Below are 17,556 nucleotides of genomic sequence, written 5' to 3' on the forward strand. Positions count from 1 at the left end.
CTGGGCTGGACCGTGACCGGTCAACTCACCAGGCATCCTCTTCCTTCAGGAGGTCTGGTAAGACACTGACCAGCGCTATGTTGAGGAAACCTCCAGACGTGAACGGCAGGATCCAAGATGTGTTTGTGTCTGCGAGTAGAACGCCCCCCTGTGGCACAGGCACCCAAGCTGGGGTGTCACGTTGCTTACCAACCGCTTCCAAGGAGTCCGCAGTGAGCGCAGCCACAGCCCCGGCCACCCCAACTACGGCCGTGGACACCTGAGCTTTAGCTGCATCCCACCGGCTGAAGCCGGATTTCAGGAGTATTGCAAAGTCGCCCACTTCGTGGGGAATCTCGTGGATGAGTATGGCTAGCGTGGTGACCATCCCCATCTGGAAGAGATACGCATGAGTGGGACACTACTCAGTTTGACAAGAGTAACCCACCTTAATGCCTATTAGAAAGCTTGCTGCCACAGCAAGGCCATGGGTGAAGTTGTCAATGCTGTTGGCTAGAAGGTTGAGGTAGCCCGTAACCTGCACGAGAGGTGGAGTGGTGACAAAGACCACATTGGTATGCAAACCAGCCTACATGCATTTTGCGAATGCTGGAACAGGTCTCTGGTGACCGCTACAGTATAAGTTATCCTTGTTCCACCCACAGCTGTTCCACATTGCCTAAGTTTTCACTTATAGCTCCTCTTGGTAATAACACTTTCACAACTGCACCACGTGAACTGCACAAGCAGAACATCTTATTCTAAAAGCTAACGAGAACAGTGCTGTCTTACTTTAGAAGCTTTATTTATGTTGGCATTGCACGAGACAAAATGTTTTAGGGGAAACGGTAATGTAAGTAGCAACCCCAATTTTACTCCCCATTTTGCATTATCCTTGAACTAGCATCCCTGTGCCCAGCCCTCGTGCCCCCGACTTCTACTCACGTGGATGGTCCTCAGGCTCCCAGAATGGGAGGCAGAGTCTCCTTTGGAGACGCCATTTTGGTTTACGTCTGACCGGCAGACATCTTGCTCATCTTGTGAGGTCGTGGCCGAGAACATGAGCTCTAGGATGACGAATGTGAACACTCCGAGCAGCACCCAGAGTCCCAGTGTCAGGTGGGCCCTGGCAGGGTCTTCGGACTCTGCACATGATTTAGACACCATGCTCTGTGTAAGGAACACCCTTTTTTCTCGGGAATCTTAAGACCTTATTTTCGTGGGCAACAACTCTATTCGCATCTCCAAATGTCTATACATGGCGCCACTCGTTTTCCAAAATAGCGGTTATAGTCAGGGTTGGAGATGTGTGCCGGGTATACCAGTTGGCTGAGCCTACCTAGTGTGCTGGCTTCACAGAGCGGCTCAAATTATTTCTGCCTATACGAAAAAGCTAGGGTGTTATGCACGAAGGTCACCTCTTTATCCTGAAAACAAAAACGGCGTTTAACGTAACACTTGCGCCAGGAGGCGCGTTTTAGTTCAGGGACATAACCGAAACTAGCTTATACTTTGTAGTTAATTTCTCAATATCAATGTTAATTTCGGTTTCTCGCCGAACTCGAGATATGTCTCACAGCGTAATTTTTGAGCTAAAGAAATTGTTCGGTAAAACTTTATTTTGTGGCATACGTTTACGATCCAGGCACTTCAAAATATTTGGGGTGTTCAGTGTTCTTTTAAAGACAGGGTCTTTTATACTCCTTAGAGCCAACATAGAATATTGTATTTATTAAAAAAAAATCTGCGCTAATATTTGTGTGTTCTTGCTGCTTTTTCTTGCTCAGATAATCGTCATGTGAAATATTGAACTGCTGGCCCTTTAGGTGTTTTCTGGGCATTTAGATGATTAATTTCTTTAGCATTATTCCTAACACAAGCATAACAGAATCAATCGAAATTTTACAAAATATCGCCACGTGTGATGAGTTTCGAAAATATTCACAAAACGTATAAAATAAGTAACACTGTTCTCACTACAAAAAGTCACAAAGGGAATGCGAGTCAGAGGGAAGAAGTATGTGTGTCCTTTTTTTTAACGCGTGACTTGTAGGACTTTCTATTACATCCAAGGTTTATGTCTACCTTGATAATAATGCCAGGGTTTTTCATATTCTAAAAAGGAAACAAAATGTGACCTTTCTGTAAAGACAATTTGGTTAAATGGCATATTTGAGTGATTGTGGTGTTTATTGGGGGCCTACATTACTGCAATTTCCATTATTAATAATAAAATTAAGATATTTTATTTACATATTTTTCAAGCTCTAATATAATTTTGTTTCTTATTTAATTTAAAATGCACAAACAACTATGGTAATCCAAATTTGGCAAATTATCACTGGTGCTAATTGCAGCATGTTTAATTAACCAGTTTAAAATAACAATACTATAAAATCCATGAAAAAAAATTTTAGCTGGTCTGAGAAATCCACATAAAATTACATTAATTATGGGTAAAGCATATCGCTATCAAAGTTGACACCTTTGACAATTGGCAAAAGTTCAAAATTTGCTACGAATCCTGCCAGACCAAATGACCCCCCCCCCCCCCCCCCCAAAAAAAAAGAAAAAAAAAAACCGAAGGGCTTTTGTTGTTTTTTAGTTACAAAACTTTTCCCAGAGCATCTATTTTCTTTCATTTTTACACACCGTTTTTTGCCAATCTCAGCCTTTCCAGTTGAAAAGATCCCTTACACACTCGCACGTCTGCTCTCTGCAGTATGTTTCGTTGGCGTTGGAAAACCAGTGAAACAGTAGTGAGTGAGTATTGCGCATACGAGAGAATGCAAGCACTATGTGTTTGCGTTAGCGTTGCGTGTACCACACTGCGTGTGTGCGGAGCCCTAAATTGCAGTCTTGAATTGGCGCATGGCGACGACAGGCATGCGCAGCGCGGAGCACGCAACTTTAACGCAAACGCACAGCGCTTGCTCCTATATGCAATACTAAATCTTTCTAGTAAGGTACAATCTAATACGAACTACAGTACTACATTGGGACAGTGAAGAGTGTCGTATGCATTCAGAAATGACTGTTTGCGAGCGATGATCGCGAGCAGTTCCGCCATGCCCACTGAGCAGGAGAACCGGGGGACCCTCACTAGAGCGCTTCCCAATTCTGCCGTGAGAGGGCGAGCAACAAGCTGGAGTCGCGAATACTCCGTCTCACAAACATGTGCAGTGCTGACAAAGGCATGAGCATGTAACTTTGGAAAGCGCCTTTAATGCTCACATTCTCATACAAACACAGCATTCTACTGAGCTAGGCTCGTGCATGTGTGCCTTTGTTTGCACTATCACTTGTGAGATGGAGCACAGTGCAGCATTCTGGAACCCTTACAACAGCTAGCCTTGCATAAAGCAGGACTATAATAAATGCAAGAGTACCTTCATAAGAAGAAAATGTCTTACCATGTGCACTTACCATATCAGGTTCCCACAATTTACAATAGCTGCTTTCATATATTATCTGTGCACATAAAAATGGTCTGGTACTTATTTTAAAAACGAATAAAAGGGTCGAGTAGCTTCTCTGTTGGCGCTACACATATGTATAGTGCCATCTCTCTCTCTCTCTCCCTTCCCCCCCCCTCGCTCGAAAAAAAAAAAAAAAAATCATGGGTATGTCACTGGAAGTCTTGGGTAGTAACACGGTAACTTAGTTACTTTTTTGGTAACTTTTAACTGTAACAAGTTATTTTTTTTTAATGTAACTTTAACTGTAGTTCAAGTACTTTTTCTGGAGTAATAATGAAAGTAGCAATGTTAATTTTGTCGTTGCTTTGCATAATTGCGACGAATAAGATATATTGAACGAATACAATCTAGCCATTTCTTGCACTTTCCAAAATATGTGTTCCAACATTTCAAGTGTCAAGTTCACATTGCACCAACTTTTGAATACATTGTTTCTCGCGAGTCGCGACCCAAATATAGCCATGTGTAGATTATCTTCACACACATGCTTGTGCTGTGTGATTGAACACTTGCACCTTAACAGCTTGAAGTGCAATCTTGCAGTTTTTCTTTTTTTCTGTGCAATTGCTTTTAATTGCACCAACTGTGAAACACCAACCGTGTCTTGATTAGTGCCACTGTTCCTGCATGGTGTCAACAGTCAAGACGTGTCTACCAGTGAGGCGCAGCGGGGGAAAAACTAAACTTCGGAGGCAACGGTCCTCTGTAGCCTTAATACCTACCCGGCTATCAAACACCTGTTTGTGGCACACAACAACAGCTACTCCATCCAGCGCGCCACTTGAATGCTTCTTCAGCAAGGGCAAGGATGTGTTCGCCATTGAACGAGGGTAACTTTTAGACAATAATTTTAAGAAGCGACTGGTGCTTACTTACGATATGAAGTAAAACATCTTGTTCCCCTTCTCCAGGGATCATTTTCCTCATTCTTGTCCAGCTCGCTTGCACCATTGCATTTAATTGCATTATAAACACATATACTTTTCTGGCGTTTCATGTAATTTCCTAGTTTTCCCTGATTTTTTTTTTGTGTTATGAAAAAGTAATTGAAAAGTAATGTTATTTTTTTTAAGTAACTGTAACAGGCAACTTCGCTACTTTTTTTTCTGAAAGTAACTAACAAATGACTTTTTGAAAGTAACTTACCCAAAACTGGCCACTGGTGCAATCTGCCAGTAATGATGTCCCTAACACTTTTTTTTAATATATCGTTATAGCCCAGCTACTAGACAAAGTGACTCTCTCTGTTGAGGCATTATTGAGTTGTGAAATGTAATTACAATAAATCTCCCACTTAAACACATATTTATTTCAATCTGCACTCACTTCTCTCAAACTACTGATTTATGCAAGCCACCTTACAGTTGTATCAGCATCCAGAACACAATGCGCATAAAGAAAGGATGGTGCCATACGAAGTAAATCTGCTCAAATGAAATAGTTCTTTTAATCCCATCAAAAAAATATGTATATAGTGCACGCATATAAATGGATTTTCAAGCTTCTAGAAAAGCATGTTCTGTTTGTGAGTCGATAAAAAACTTGACTCAAAAAACCTCCCTCGGAGCCGCCCGGGTCCTGATGCACACACACAGATGGAGATAACAGCCACATGAAAGAAATCCAGAGTTTGGTTGCTATACAACTTTCCGAGAAACACTTGACTCCAGGGGCATCAAACCGTTTTCGAGCCCAGTCACTGGGTTTGAGGCTAGGCTCTCACCAGCGTCCCTGTTAACCCTAACCGAGTGGACTGTGATTTCGATAGGCGCAGCCTGCCGTTTTCGAGCCCAGTCACTGGGTTTGAGGCTAGGCTCTCACCAGCGTCCCTGTTAACCCTAACCGAGTGGACTGTGATTTCGATAGGCGCAGCCTGCCGTTTTCGAGCCCAGTCACTGGGTTTGAGGCTAGGCTCTCACCAGCGTCCCTGTTAACCCTAACCGAGTGGACTGTGATTTCGATAGGCGCAGCCTGCCGTTTTCGAGCCCAGTCACTGGGTTTGAGGCTAGGCTCTCACCAGCGTCCCTGTTAACCCTAACCGAGTGGACTGTGACTTCGATAGGCGCAGCCTGCCGTTTTCGAGCCCAGTCACTGGGTTTGAGGCTAGGCTCTCACCAGCGTCCCTGTTAACCCTAACCGAGTGGACTGTGATTTCGATAGGCGCAGCCTGCGTAGGCACAGTTTGAAACATTGCTGGCGGCTAAATTCTCGTATTTTGACGCTTTATTTCGTGTTTCATGGTGCATGTATTTTTCCGAGATCATTGAGAAAGCACTGTACCACATTTGAAAAAAACAAAAATCAATAAAAAACATATAAAACTATTTTTTTTTTTTTTGGGTACGCACGCCACTGAACGAATGCAACTGGAATGTATAGTTGTAGTTTTTTTACCATAAGTTTTGACGGCGCCGCGCGATTCGCCGCATGTCAAACGCAAAGCGCTTAGCTGTTGAAAATAATTTACAACAGAAGATAGCCGAGAGGCATGCATTTTTCACGCTCACAAATAATGTGTTTACCAATGGACAGGACACGGGCATACAATTTAGCGAGTGTTAACATTCTAACAATATATTGTACGTACCACACGATGCAGCGTTATCTGAAAATAATTTATTTGAGATTGATCTCAAATAACAGTCACAGTCGACGACAGTCACAGCTTGACGATCGGACGGAATCCAAGATGACTTTGTTTTGGGGCACGTTTTGGGGAGAGCTTCCTTTTTCACAACAGCACCGAGGCAAAGGAACGAACGCGACTGACCAGTTTCCCACCCCAACCCAGACAACTATTTTTGGAGATGACTGAGGATTCTACGCGGATTATTTCTAGGAGGGGGGAGAACAATGTTCGCAAAATCGCGTCAAGGGTCGTTCGACGTCCTTCGCCTCCTTCGTTTTCCGTGAATGGCTAGGCACTTACCAGCCCAATTTCTCACAATGCAAGATAACACAAAAAGGGTATGCACACGCATAAAAAATAATTAAGTGGAAACTGTCAAGAGGGGTTAGAAAACGTCGAATCCATAATTAAGTGGAAACTGTCAAGAGGGGTTAGAAAACGTCGAATCCAAAACCTAAAAAAAAACGAACGTAGAGAACCGCGCTGAGCGGGTCTTCACAATCCAAGAGAGTGGCAGAAAATTTCTAGCTGATAGAGGGCGCGAGAGTCGCACCAGCCGCATCAGCATCAGCAACATGGCGGCAACCTAGGAGCGTTTTTTGGAAAGGTGTATTGGCGGCATGATCGAACTACAGAAGTCGCTTCTTTAGCAATCATCATCATCGTTTGATGTAGCAGGTAGGAGATACCAAGCGGATGGCGCAGATTCCTCAATGTGTGTCACTGGACGGCTAGCTTCATACATTGTTTGGGTATCGTGGCAAAACCTGTTACCCGTATTGTGCTTATTTGGTGGAGCGATATTTGTGGTGCGAGATTTTATCGTAGCTAGAAGAAATGGCACGCATAGTCGTGCTAAACTCTTACGTTGCTGCAGTGTTGAAGCACCAGGATAGTGGTTAGCTATTCACTACCCCAGTACTAAAGCACGAAATGATGAAAATAGAATATCCTGTGCTTTACCTTGATACAAGACCTACCACGGTGAACAGGGTGTAATTTTTCTTATCTGAAAGGGACGAAACTGGGGAAGGAACGGCTCATCAAGTTGAATATAGGCAATCCAAATATCGTGCAAAATCTCTGGTGTGCTTCTCGAGGAGTTTCCAAATTTACGATCAATCCTTAGCAAAAATTAGAGAAAGCAAATTAACCAATTGCATTCATTTGTTGGGATAAGCCCGGCAATTTATGAAGTTGTTGAAATTTCAGCTTTTCCTTCGAGCAGAGGTTGCGATGTGCAAACCCCTTTGCCACACATTCAATGCGGAAGAGTGAAAGCGCCAAAGAACAATAAATCACTTTGACTTGGTGTGCACGGTGCTGTACGAATGCTAGCCAGCAACTGCCGAATCCCACTCGGACAAGTGTTGGTAGCGGCAAACTCCATTTGCCAAAACAAGTGTGTGGTGCCACGCAAAACAACAGCGTGCACGTGCACAGCTAGGATGACAGCACATCCTACATTTTGGCAGTCTTGGGTAGTAACGCGTTACTGTAACTTTGTTACTTTTTTGGTAACTTGTAAATGTAACAAATTACTTTTTACAAATGTAACTTGTAACTGTAGTTCTATTACTTTTTCTGAGGTAAGGATTAAAGTAATGAAGTTACTTTTGTCGTTACTTTCCAGTTTTTTATGAATAATATATCATTGAACGAGTACGATCCAGCTATTCCTTGCACTTTCCAAATTGTCAGTTCCGACATTTCAAATGTCCAGTTGGCCTTGCACAAACTTTTGAATATGTTCTTCCTCGCGAGTCACGACCCGAATATAGCCACATGTAGATTTGATGAAGAAAAAAAATCGAGTTATCTTTACGGACCCACTTCTTCTTTGTGCTGCGGTTTTTCTTTTTTCTGCGCAAACGTTTTTTTGATCAGGTGAATCAACCATGAAACAACGATACACGCGGAGGGCACTGGGCATGTTTCGTATTTAGATTTGCGCCACTACTCCGGCGTGGTGTCAACAGTCAAGACAAAATTTACTGATGTTTGCACGGGGTTTGTTTCTGTCTTGTCGGGTACGCACTGAAATATGTCCAGGGACTCTATGAACCAAGTGCAAGCGTCAACGGCCCAGCAGTGTGCTAGTGCTACCAAGGATAGGCATGTTGATGAGAACAAAGAAGAACATACGATTTAATTTTATGCAATAAAACTTTGTGAGGGGGCGTTTTCTAGTTTCTCGTAAATTTTTATGCGTTAAAGAAAAGTAACTGAAAAGTATTGTCATTACTTTTTAAAAGTAACTGTAACGAGTTACTCTTTTTTGTTGCGGAAACTGTAATGGTAACTTTGCTACTTTTTTCTGAAAGTAACTGTAACAAATTACTTTTTAAAAGTAACTTACCCAAGACTGCATTTTGGTGACTGCGACACAAATATTTCTACAAAAGCCTCAACAGATCAAAAAGAGCAAGACTCAAAGAACTCGTGACGCATGCCACGCAAGCTGTCATGTCAAGCTCCAATCTTGTTTTTGAACATCTTATTGATTGCATGCATCAAAAGCAACTTGGAGACTGCAATTCAGTAGAAGGAATTCATAAAAACGTCATACACTTCCAAGCGATACATCAACCCTTATCAATAGGCACAGATGCGAAGTAACGTAAACCACTCTTTGCGATTCCTTAGCATGTCGTTGGCTCAAATTGCACTCGCTACATTACAGGAGAGTGCCTGCGGGGTGGTGCCACCAAAGCATGAGTACACAGCTTGGTGCAGTGCTCTGGTTGTGCAAGCAAATGCGTACAGTTCCAAACGCATGGGCTAGATATCATACATGGGTGATGAAAACAAGCACTGTGCAGCAGTTTCCATAGCAACTGCCGCGGATGTTGTGACGTAGCAGCACGTCATAGGTACAAGTCGCAGCGTCCGCAGCAGTTACTATGGAAACTGCCACGCGGCATCTGTTTTCGTCACTTGTGTTTGGGGCACGGGGTCTGGGGCTTATCTTCCATGGTCATGTCCCTCCTCTGAGATGCATGGCATGCAAACCTCCCTAATTACATTTGAAAAGTGAGTTTGGTAGAAGTTGTACACATATGAAAAGCAAAGGCATCGTCAGGCACTCGTGTCTTTAGCCTTAGACCCCCTCTGCAGAACACGCATCCGCAGACACAAATAAAGAAAAAAAAAAAATGTGATTTTCAATTTTGGTTTATTTATCGGCGACAAGATGTTTCAGTGGCACCACCTGGTAGGCACTCTTCTCTGACGGAGCGGGTAGGATTTGAGCAGACAACGCGCCATATATTCACACGATGGGGCTATGTTAGTTTGCATCTACTGAATAATAACGGATGATTTATTGAAGAAATGTGTACGACGTTCTTGTGAAAGATTTCTCTAATAAATTACAGCACCTCCAAGCTGCTTTTGATATTACAATCTTTAAAATATTCAAAAACAAGCCTGGAGCTTCACATGACAGCTTGCCCGGTGTGAGTCATGGCATCTCTGATTCTTCTTTTGTCAGATCTATGAAGGCTGCAGTAGAAATATTTGTTTTGTAGTGCACCAGAGTGTAGGACGTCTGCCCATCTCGGCCAACATTACCAGATCAAAGTTGACAAGCTTCCTAGAACGTCTGGCGACTTTCTGTGACGTGTGCGCGCGGTGGCGCTCGCTACATATTGGCCTAAAGGCTTTATATCAGCCCGCCCTATGGACAGTCGTAGGGGAACCGGTGGAACATTGGATGCACATTACCTGTAGTGGGAAGTTATTCTATTGCAGATTTTATGGTAAACATAAAATTTGCGCTAAAAGAGCATCGTTCAAAAACAGTCTTTCTCTGTTGCCCGTGGAGGCGTTGACGCTGGTGGCGCTAGGAACGCTGTCTGCCCGTACCTGCTTGCGTGCAGCAACAGGGAAGAACCGTTTTCGAATGCCGATCTTCCATGGAGCCTGTCAACTGACAGATCTAAGAACGCTGACCTCGGCTGTATCTGTGCACGCTGTTGTGTTGCGTGGCGCCTCACACTTGTTTTAGCTGCATGTTGAGCTTGCCAATATCAATGCTTCCGTCCAAGTGTGGTTTGACAGTTTGTTGTGTTTTTTAACAATTGTCCAAGTTTTTTTTTTTTTTTTTTTAATATAATGGCGCTTTTTCTTTGCTGCATCGAGCATGTAGCAAAGGAGCTTGCCACATCGCAACCTTTGCTTGAAGGAAAAGCAGAAGTTTGCATAACTTCGTAGGTTGTCGGGCATGGCCCGGCAAACAAAGGCAATTTGCTTAGTTTGTTCTATCAAATTTTTGTTAAGACGCTGTTACAAATATAAAATTTCTCACAGAGAAGCACACCACACATTTTGCGCAATTTTTTGGGTCCGTAAACTGAAACACACACACAGTCAGCATTCATAGCAGGTGTATTTTCGGGATGCTCAAGTGCCACCGACTTACTAGACCTTACAGGTCTCGATCGCGGAGAGTGTTTCACATGTGGAGGGGGAAAATTAGCAGGGATTTAGCTGAAACGACTTCGCACAAAAAGAGGAGCACAAGCATAAATTACTTTTCGCATTCGCCACGAACTGTACCCTCTCCACGTAGCATCGTTCGGGAACTGTATTTCTATAAGTATCTGTATCTGTATTTCGGAATACTTTTTCTCTGTTATTGCGGAAGTATCTCAGGGATATCCCTTTGCATAAAAGGCAAATGTATCTCAGTATCTGTATTTTGGCCTTAAAACACATGTATCTCAGTATTTGTATTCCCAAATACTTTTTGGAATATCTCTGCCCAGCCCTGCCTGAATACAAATGTATTGCGCATGTTCAAATAGTGGATTTTGGATTCGAAGCGAATGCAGAGCGAATAGTGGTTTCGGCCTAATATTTTAGAATAAAATATTGAATAGTTTTTCTAAGCCTTTCACTTGTGCTCCATGGACATGAGCCTAAGTTTCAAACTTTTTTGAAAAAATTCATTTTTCAATTTTGAGGTTTTCGGTTTTAGAAACTAATTATACACCCTTACACTAAATTTCATAACTATGCGCCAAATAGTTCCATTGATATAAAATATTTTCAACACATTGTGAGGCAGTAACAAAGCAAAGGAGTTCAATGTTTGAATGCATTTGTCTCAGTTCCACTTTTTGCTGCAAATTTCATACGAAGGAATCTTTTGTTCGAAGGTAAAAGTATTCTGATACCACAATCAAGATGTTTCTGAACTGAAATTTACTAGTGAATCGGGCTATCTACTTTAGTTTGTTTTAAATTAAAGTCCTCATTCTGAAAAAAACGATGGTTTCAAAAATTGACATAGGACAGATTGTCATATTTTGAGGTAATCACACTTCCTGAAGCATTTACATTTGATTTATAAAAACCAGATAGCCTGAAGTCCCACATCCCCAACTTTATATTCAAGCAGTTAAAATGATGCTTAATAGCTTCATTTGCATATTTCTTAACGAAGAGTGAGACATCTTTTCATGCAGGTATGTAAAGTTGTCCTAGAGAGCTGAACGTTTGCACAGTACACCTACATCTGAAGTTAAACCTCACCTGCAAATTTCATTCCGATCACATGAGTAGTTCAGAAGTTCAACCTCTAGCCAGTGTCCCCCCCTTGAAAAAAGGAACTACATGGAACTAATAAGAAAAACCACCATTCAGAGAACACATGGTACCAACAGGTACCCAAGGTCGCTTTCATTAAAGTGTTTCCTGCACACGAGGAAGATCCTCAAGTTTCGCTGGCACATTTTCAACTTGATGAGAAATTTCATTCTCAGATTCCTCTCATTCAGATAATAATAAAGCGGACACCCTGTTCATTGTAGTAAGAGTTGTAATGGGGTAATGCGCACTGAATATTCCATCTTCCTTATCCAGCTTTTAGGATTGGAGTAGAGAACACAAAGCACAACAATCCCAGCGCTTCGACACTTCAGCACCAAAAGTGTTTGCTAGCATGATTATGAGCTTTAATAAAATGCCATACGACCAAATAAATACAGGGAGTTCCCGAGAAAAAAGAACCGTGTTTTTCAACCCAGGTAAATAAACTGCATCGCAGAAAGCTCGAACTCCGTGAGAATGTGACACCAGCAGTTGGGATAGAATGCGAAAGTTTGAGAACATGACGCGTCTCCTATAATAAAGAATATGGAGAGAAATAAAATTTCTCTAAGAGCAGATGTCCACCTAAGCCTAATATCATCAAAACAAGAACCGACACTTGACGCTTGTGGGATTTATATCGGTGAAAAACAGTTGTCAGCAAGAAAGAGAATAGAGTTTTCTTTCTTGCCGACAAGTTTTTTTTCCAACGAAAGGGATGCTACAGGCGCCTACAATGTCATTTTTCGTTTTGATGATATTAGGCTTAGGTGGACTTAGGCTAATAGGAAAATTTTGTTCTTATCCATTATCTTTCGATCCAGGTAACGTCATGTTCTCAAATTATCAGATACTATTTCAACCAATAGTATCTCATTCTCACGGAGTTTGAGCTTTCGGCGATACATAGTTTATTTACCTTGGGCCGAAAAACACAGTCTTTCTCGGGAACTCCCTGTACAGCGTGTGAAACGTCCCACTCGCTGCCTGGTACTCATCTCCAAGTGGTGTGTTTCCCAAGTGCAAAAAGTGGTCCCTCGATTTCCACCTGGTGGTGTCGTAGAAGTGTCATGCTGTCACCGGTCACGTCCCTGGTGGTGTCACAGCAGCAATGGTAGATGTGGCAGACGCCTATTCTGCTGCAGGTTACAAGTTACCCTTCAGATTTCCCCCTTTCCGGAGGTGCAGCGGGGGAGGCGGGTCTTGGGGCGCCGTGAAGCGGCATGTTTGGGTGGGTTCGATGGGTTAATATTTTTAATTGAGCCATCCACAGAGCTCTCACCATGGAGCAGTGTGAGCGGCGTGGCCGGGTAAGTTAACACACCCCAATGATACACCCACCGTCCCGCTCCCCGGTGTGACAGCCCATGGGAGCTACGGCAGCCAGAAGTTGGGACACCGTGACAACAGCGACACTTGCGTTTGCTCGTGCTTTTCCCCAGCATTTCTAAGACCAATTGCCAGGATCGCCCTGGCAGTTGGTCCTGCAAGATTCAACAGCAGGACACTCCGGCTTCTGCGACGTGATTTGTTGCCTCTTTGGGACTACCTTTGATGTATGGGTGGGATAGGACGCTAAACACAATAGTCGGAGAGTCGCTCTAGGCACCATACCGCTACATCACAAACCATGAAGATGATAAGTAGAGAAGCGCCCCTTGGAGTTCGTTCAGCCAATGACACAAGCACAAGCAACGTTACTAGAACGCCTGGTGCCTTTTCGTGGCGCGTGCGCTCAGTGGCGCTCCCTACACTATCGCATGCTGCCCAATGGACAGAGGCAACAAAACTGGTGGAACGATGGATGTACAGAGCGCAACACTGTTAGTGCGAACGAGCGATCGCCAGTTTTTCCAGTTTTTCTCTTTGAAACCAAGGGATGTCATCCAAGCTATTTTTGCTACGGAAAGAGCTGATTTAGTTCTATAATGTTAGCGAAAAATTTCGTGCTCGCTAAGACTGTTTAGGAGTAAAATGCGAAAATGCGCCGATGTCGTGTTCGCGCTAACAGTGTCGCAATGTGTACATTACCTGCGGTAGAAAAGGATTCTATCGTGCCTTTATGATAAGCATAAAGTTTACGCAAAAGTCAGTGCTAAAAGAGTGTCGTTTGAAAATGGTCATTATTTGTTGCCCGTGGAGGCGTTGCCACTGCTACTGTAGGCGCTAAGAATTCTATCTGCTCAGAGCTGTTTATACTGATAGCATGATAGCATCTTCTATCAACTCACACCAGAATTGCCCTGAAAGCAGGACGGTGGACAGCGTTCCCCGATGGTGCAGCGTCAAGTCGGCGCAACATTGAGGACAAACTGCGCCATGCCAGTGCAGTTCGGCAAGCAGCCACCATGCGTCAACTTGCATTTTGCTCTTTTCTTTTTTCTTTTTTTTTTTTTTGGCGTTTGTTCACGAGCGGTGCTTGTCTGCTGTCAATTCCTCCTGGTTTTTGCTAGCAGATTTAGCGGTCGCACACAAATGAACATCGTGGACGTAATTGTCGAGGGAGTCACGATGCAAGTGACAACTCCACAGGCATATTTTGCCCATCGTTGTTGGTCCCAAAAGCAGTACTCCTAGATAATAGCTGTACAATTCAGTGTCATTGAAATGCCTCGCAACGCTTTCCACGAAGTTCATTACTTTTGGGAGCTCCTTGCCACTGCAGCAATCGCCAGTAATTGCGGCGATGGTTAGAAGCTCGTCGTCCTCGCCGTCAGAAGAGTTGAAGAATTCATCAAGCGCCGTTCCTGGCGCTCTGTTTTCGCGGGCGAGCCAGTGTTTCCCAAGCCTCGTTATGTTGTCCGCAGCATTGCAGACAAAAAATGACCAATTATTTTTTTGTTGCTTGCACGACTGCCTCAACGGCTGAATAAATTAAGCTGAGAAGCTATCTTTTGTAAAATTTTAGCGATTTCCGGGCAAGCCGTAGGAAGTGGAGCCCGCGGAGCTTCAACGGCAATAAATCGCAATGATTCCACAGTGTGACCCACCACATGAGCTCCGTTCGCGTCGTCTTTTTCTATTTTTACCTAGCCCCCACGATGCAGATTTGCCTGTAGCTGCCACTAGGGTACAGTTACCATAGTTTCCGGTGTATAAGACACATTTTTTCCTAACTTTTCGCTATGCGTCTTATACGCAGGTGCATCTTATATACTTATTTTTACTTAGAAACTTGCCAAAGTGGGGGGTGCGTCTTATACATCGAAAAATACGGTACTCTAGCTGGCACCAGCCACTGTTTTGGTGCAAAGCCCTAGTGGCAGTCTGTAAACGGAGAAACTAAAAGTCCTGAAGTGCCTACGTCATGGGGAACGAACTGAGTCTCGCCACCCTGGCTATATCACCAGTCTTTATAAATAGAAAAAAAGATAGGCAACTTGATGGCATGACGGTCATTGTGGCTGCAGCACTTTACACCAAAAATATAAGTCCTTGAAATTAGTCTTAAAACCCCCGAAATATGTAAAATGTGTACATTTTTTTTTTCTGCCGGCTAAGACATTTGTTCCTTTTTCTTTATGAATTAATTCTAAACATGCTTTTCTCCATTGTTTGCGTTTTTTACCCAAATCAAGAAGCATGATTTTTATGCTTCATGCTTTTTGATTTGTTGCACATATTAAGAACCATAAAGCAGACATCAAGAAGCTCGTTGATTCTATTTGGCACGTCAACGACAGCCGATTGTGTTACCCAGCCTCAGGGTGCAGATGTTGACAGAATCGCAAGCACGATTCCGAGTTGTGCTAGTTATGCATGTTTGCTTTGCGAGTGCGATTTGCGCCCAGGTTAAGAAGTTTTCGTAGGTCATTTCAGCCATCCTTCATTACCGCAACGAGATTCGTAACTCTGCAGACAGATTATCTTTCATGCGGAAGGCACAGTGAAAGGGAAAAAAAGGGTCGAAAATTGAACAACCAACTATGCCCAGGCAGCGTCAAAAATTCCCTTGGTGAAATGTCGCACTTAAAATAAGAAAAAAAACAATGGAGACGGCTGTCGTAGAACCACCTGTGCAAAACATTTCGCCAACCCATTGTTTGCCGCGGCGTGAATCATCCTCTTTTCCACAGAAAATAGGTGACTGCCAGCATAACGTCTCTTTCCTATACTCCGTGTCGCTAGTTGTTTACAGTGCACACAACTCATCACTGCAATGAGATTCAGAACTCTGCAGACACATCATGTTTCATGCGGAAGGCGCGGCGAAGGGGAAAAAAGCGGCAAAAACTGAACAACCAAACAGGCTGAGGCGGCGCAAAAAAAAAAGATAAATTTAAAGGGACACTAACACCCCTCCCCCCCCCCCCCCCCCCCTCCCAATTTTTTTTTTTTTGCCAGGCGATTTATTATGATGTCAGAGGATTACCCACTTAATATTTTGCCACAGCATCAGATATATTTTAATAACGTACAAAAAAACGCAACTTCTCGAAACCGAAACCAAAATTGGACTGGGGAGGAAGAAGAAACTGAGGAGGAGCGAGTTGCCAAAACTCACATAACTGTGCAACTTTTTTTTTTCAGGCAACATATTTGCAGTTTTTTAGAAGCCACAAAAAATGGGTATCATAATTTTTTTTCTTTTTAATATTGAGTGTGTGCTTTCCACAACCCACGACTTTGATTTTATTTGGTGGTTGTGTCAAAACCATAGAGAATGGCACGTGAACACGGAGGAGAGAGTGAGCGCGGCTCAAACCAGCCAGTTCTCGATAGGCGGCTTTCGGGCAAAAAGAAAATGAATTTCGAGTCGCAAATTTCGTTCTGGGTAGTTGGGCTCTCATATATTATCATGTAGAAATAAAATCCTTGGCGAGCATGAATACCCTGTCAGTGTCCCTTTAAAAGAAGAAAACAAACAATGGAAACGGCCACCGTGGAATCATTTGCGCATAACATTTCGCCACGACTTCGCCAATCCATTGTTTGCTGAGGTCTGAATCATCCCCTTTTTCACAGAAAACAGGCGATTGCCAGCATAATGTTTCTTTCCTATACACCGTGTCACCACTTGTGTGCAGTGCAGGCGAAGGCAATGCCTGTCAAAGAAAGAAAGGGCGAGCACTAGGAAGGTGGGATGGGAGAGGAGGGCAATGGAGGGTGAGGGGAGAGGGAGAGCACAAGGAACGTTAGAGAGAAAAGGAGGTTTCTCTCCTCCACCTCAGCCATCCTAGTGCTTGCCCTTTTTCCCCTCGCCTGGTGCTGAATTCACCTGTACTACACGCAGCGGCGTAGACTTTCAATTTCCCGGGGGGGGGGGGGGGGGGGGTGCTGCATGTTACCTTTCCGCAAGAACTGGAGATTGAAGCTAACGAAAGCCCACTGGGATCCCATTTCCCATGTATTCTGTCAATAAAGGCAACGTGGGCGTTATTTTGTTTACATGCCACTACTAGAAGCTCGTTAGATGGCACGTAAGCAGCGTCTCAGTAAGGATCATGGCCCGGGCCCGGGGGGTGCTCTCCCTTCCTTCCTTCCTTCCTTCCCTTTACCCCCCCCCCCCCCCCCGGATTTTACCAGGGGGGGTACGAGCCCCGATGCTCCCCCGAAGTCTACGCCTATGACTACACGCAACTAGTGACACGGAGTATAGCCTGAAACGCTTTGCTTTAAGATATATTAAAGTGTTATTTATTCTGTTGAGTCACACAAGCGCGCCCACTCCTGTTAGGCTCCGTTTCCACGTGGGAACATACCATTAGTTCTTAAATCGACCACAGGAGGCGCTGATGGCGTGAGAAATGCAGAGCCGTAATAGAGAGAGTTTGGTCAATGGGAAGAGCCGGGGTGGAGCGGCAAAAGCGGCGGCGCCGCCAGCACCGCATATTCCCCCCATTATGATCCTGCGAAGTAAAAATATCTGAGATG

At 43.8% G+C, this 17,556-nt stretch overlaps 1 protein-coding gene across 2 annotated transcripts in view; it reads right to left on the reverse strand.

Annotated features, from left to right (window-relative positions):
- Positions 1-17,556, reverse strand: part of LOC8031451 (zinc transporter ZIP13) — a 29,031-nt gene that overhangs the window by 240 nt on the left and 11,235 nt on the right. Inside the window, exons 3-6 of one of the 2 annotated variants that reach the window (XM_029970008.4) lie at positions 925-1,124; positions 428-517; positions 190-373; positions 30-129 (exon numbers count right to left, since the gene is read on the reverse strand). In XM_029970008.4, the coding sequence (XP_029825868.1) occupies positions 30-129; positions 190-373; positions 428-517; positions 925-1,124 (574 nt within the window). Of the gene's footprint in view, positions 1-29; positions 374-427; positions 518-924; positions 1,125-17,556 lie in introns of both variants that reach the window. The other variant, XM_040500601.1, reaches the window with a different exon arrangement.

The sequence above is a fragment of the Ixodes scapularis genome, unplaced genomic scaffold (genome assembly GCF_016920785.2).
Source record: "Ixodes scapularis isolate PalLabHiFi unplaced genomic scaffold, ASM1692078v2 PGA_scaffold9__187_contigs__length_104089568, whole genome shotgun sequence".
In the NCBI taxonomy this organism is placed as follows: Eukaryota; Metazoa; Arthropoda; class Arachnida; order Ixodida; family Ixodidae; genus Ixodes; species Ixodes scapularis.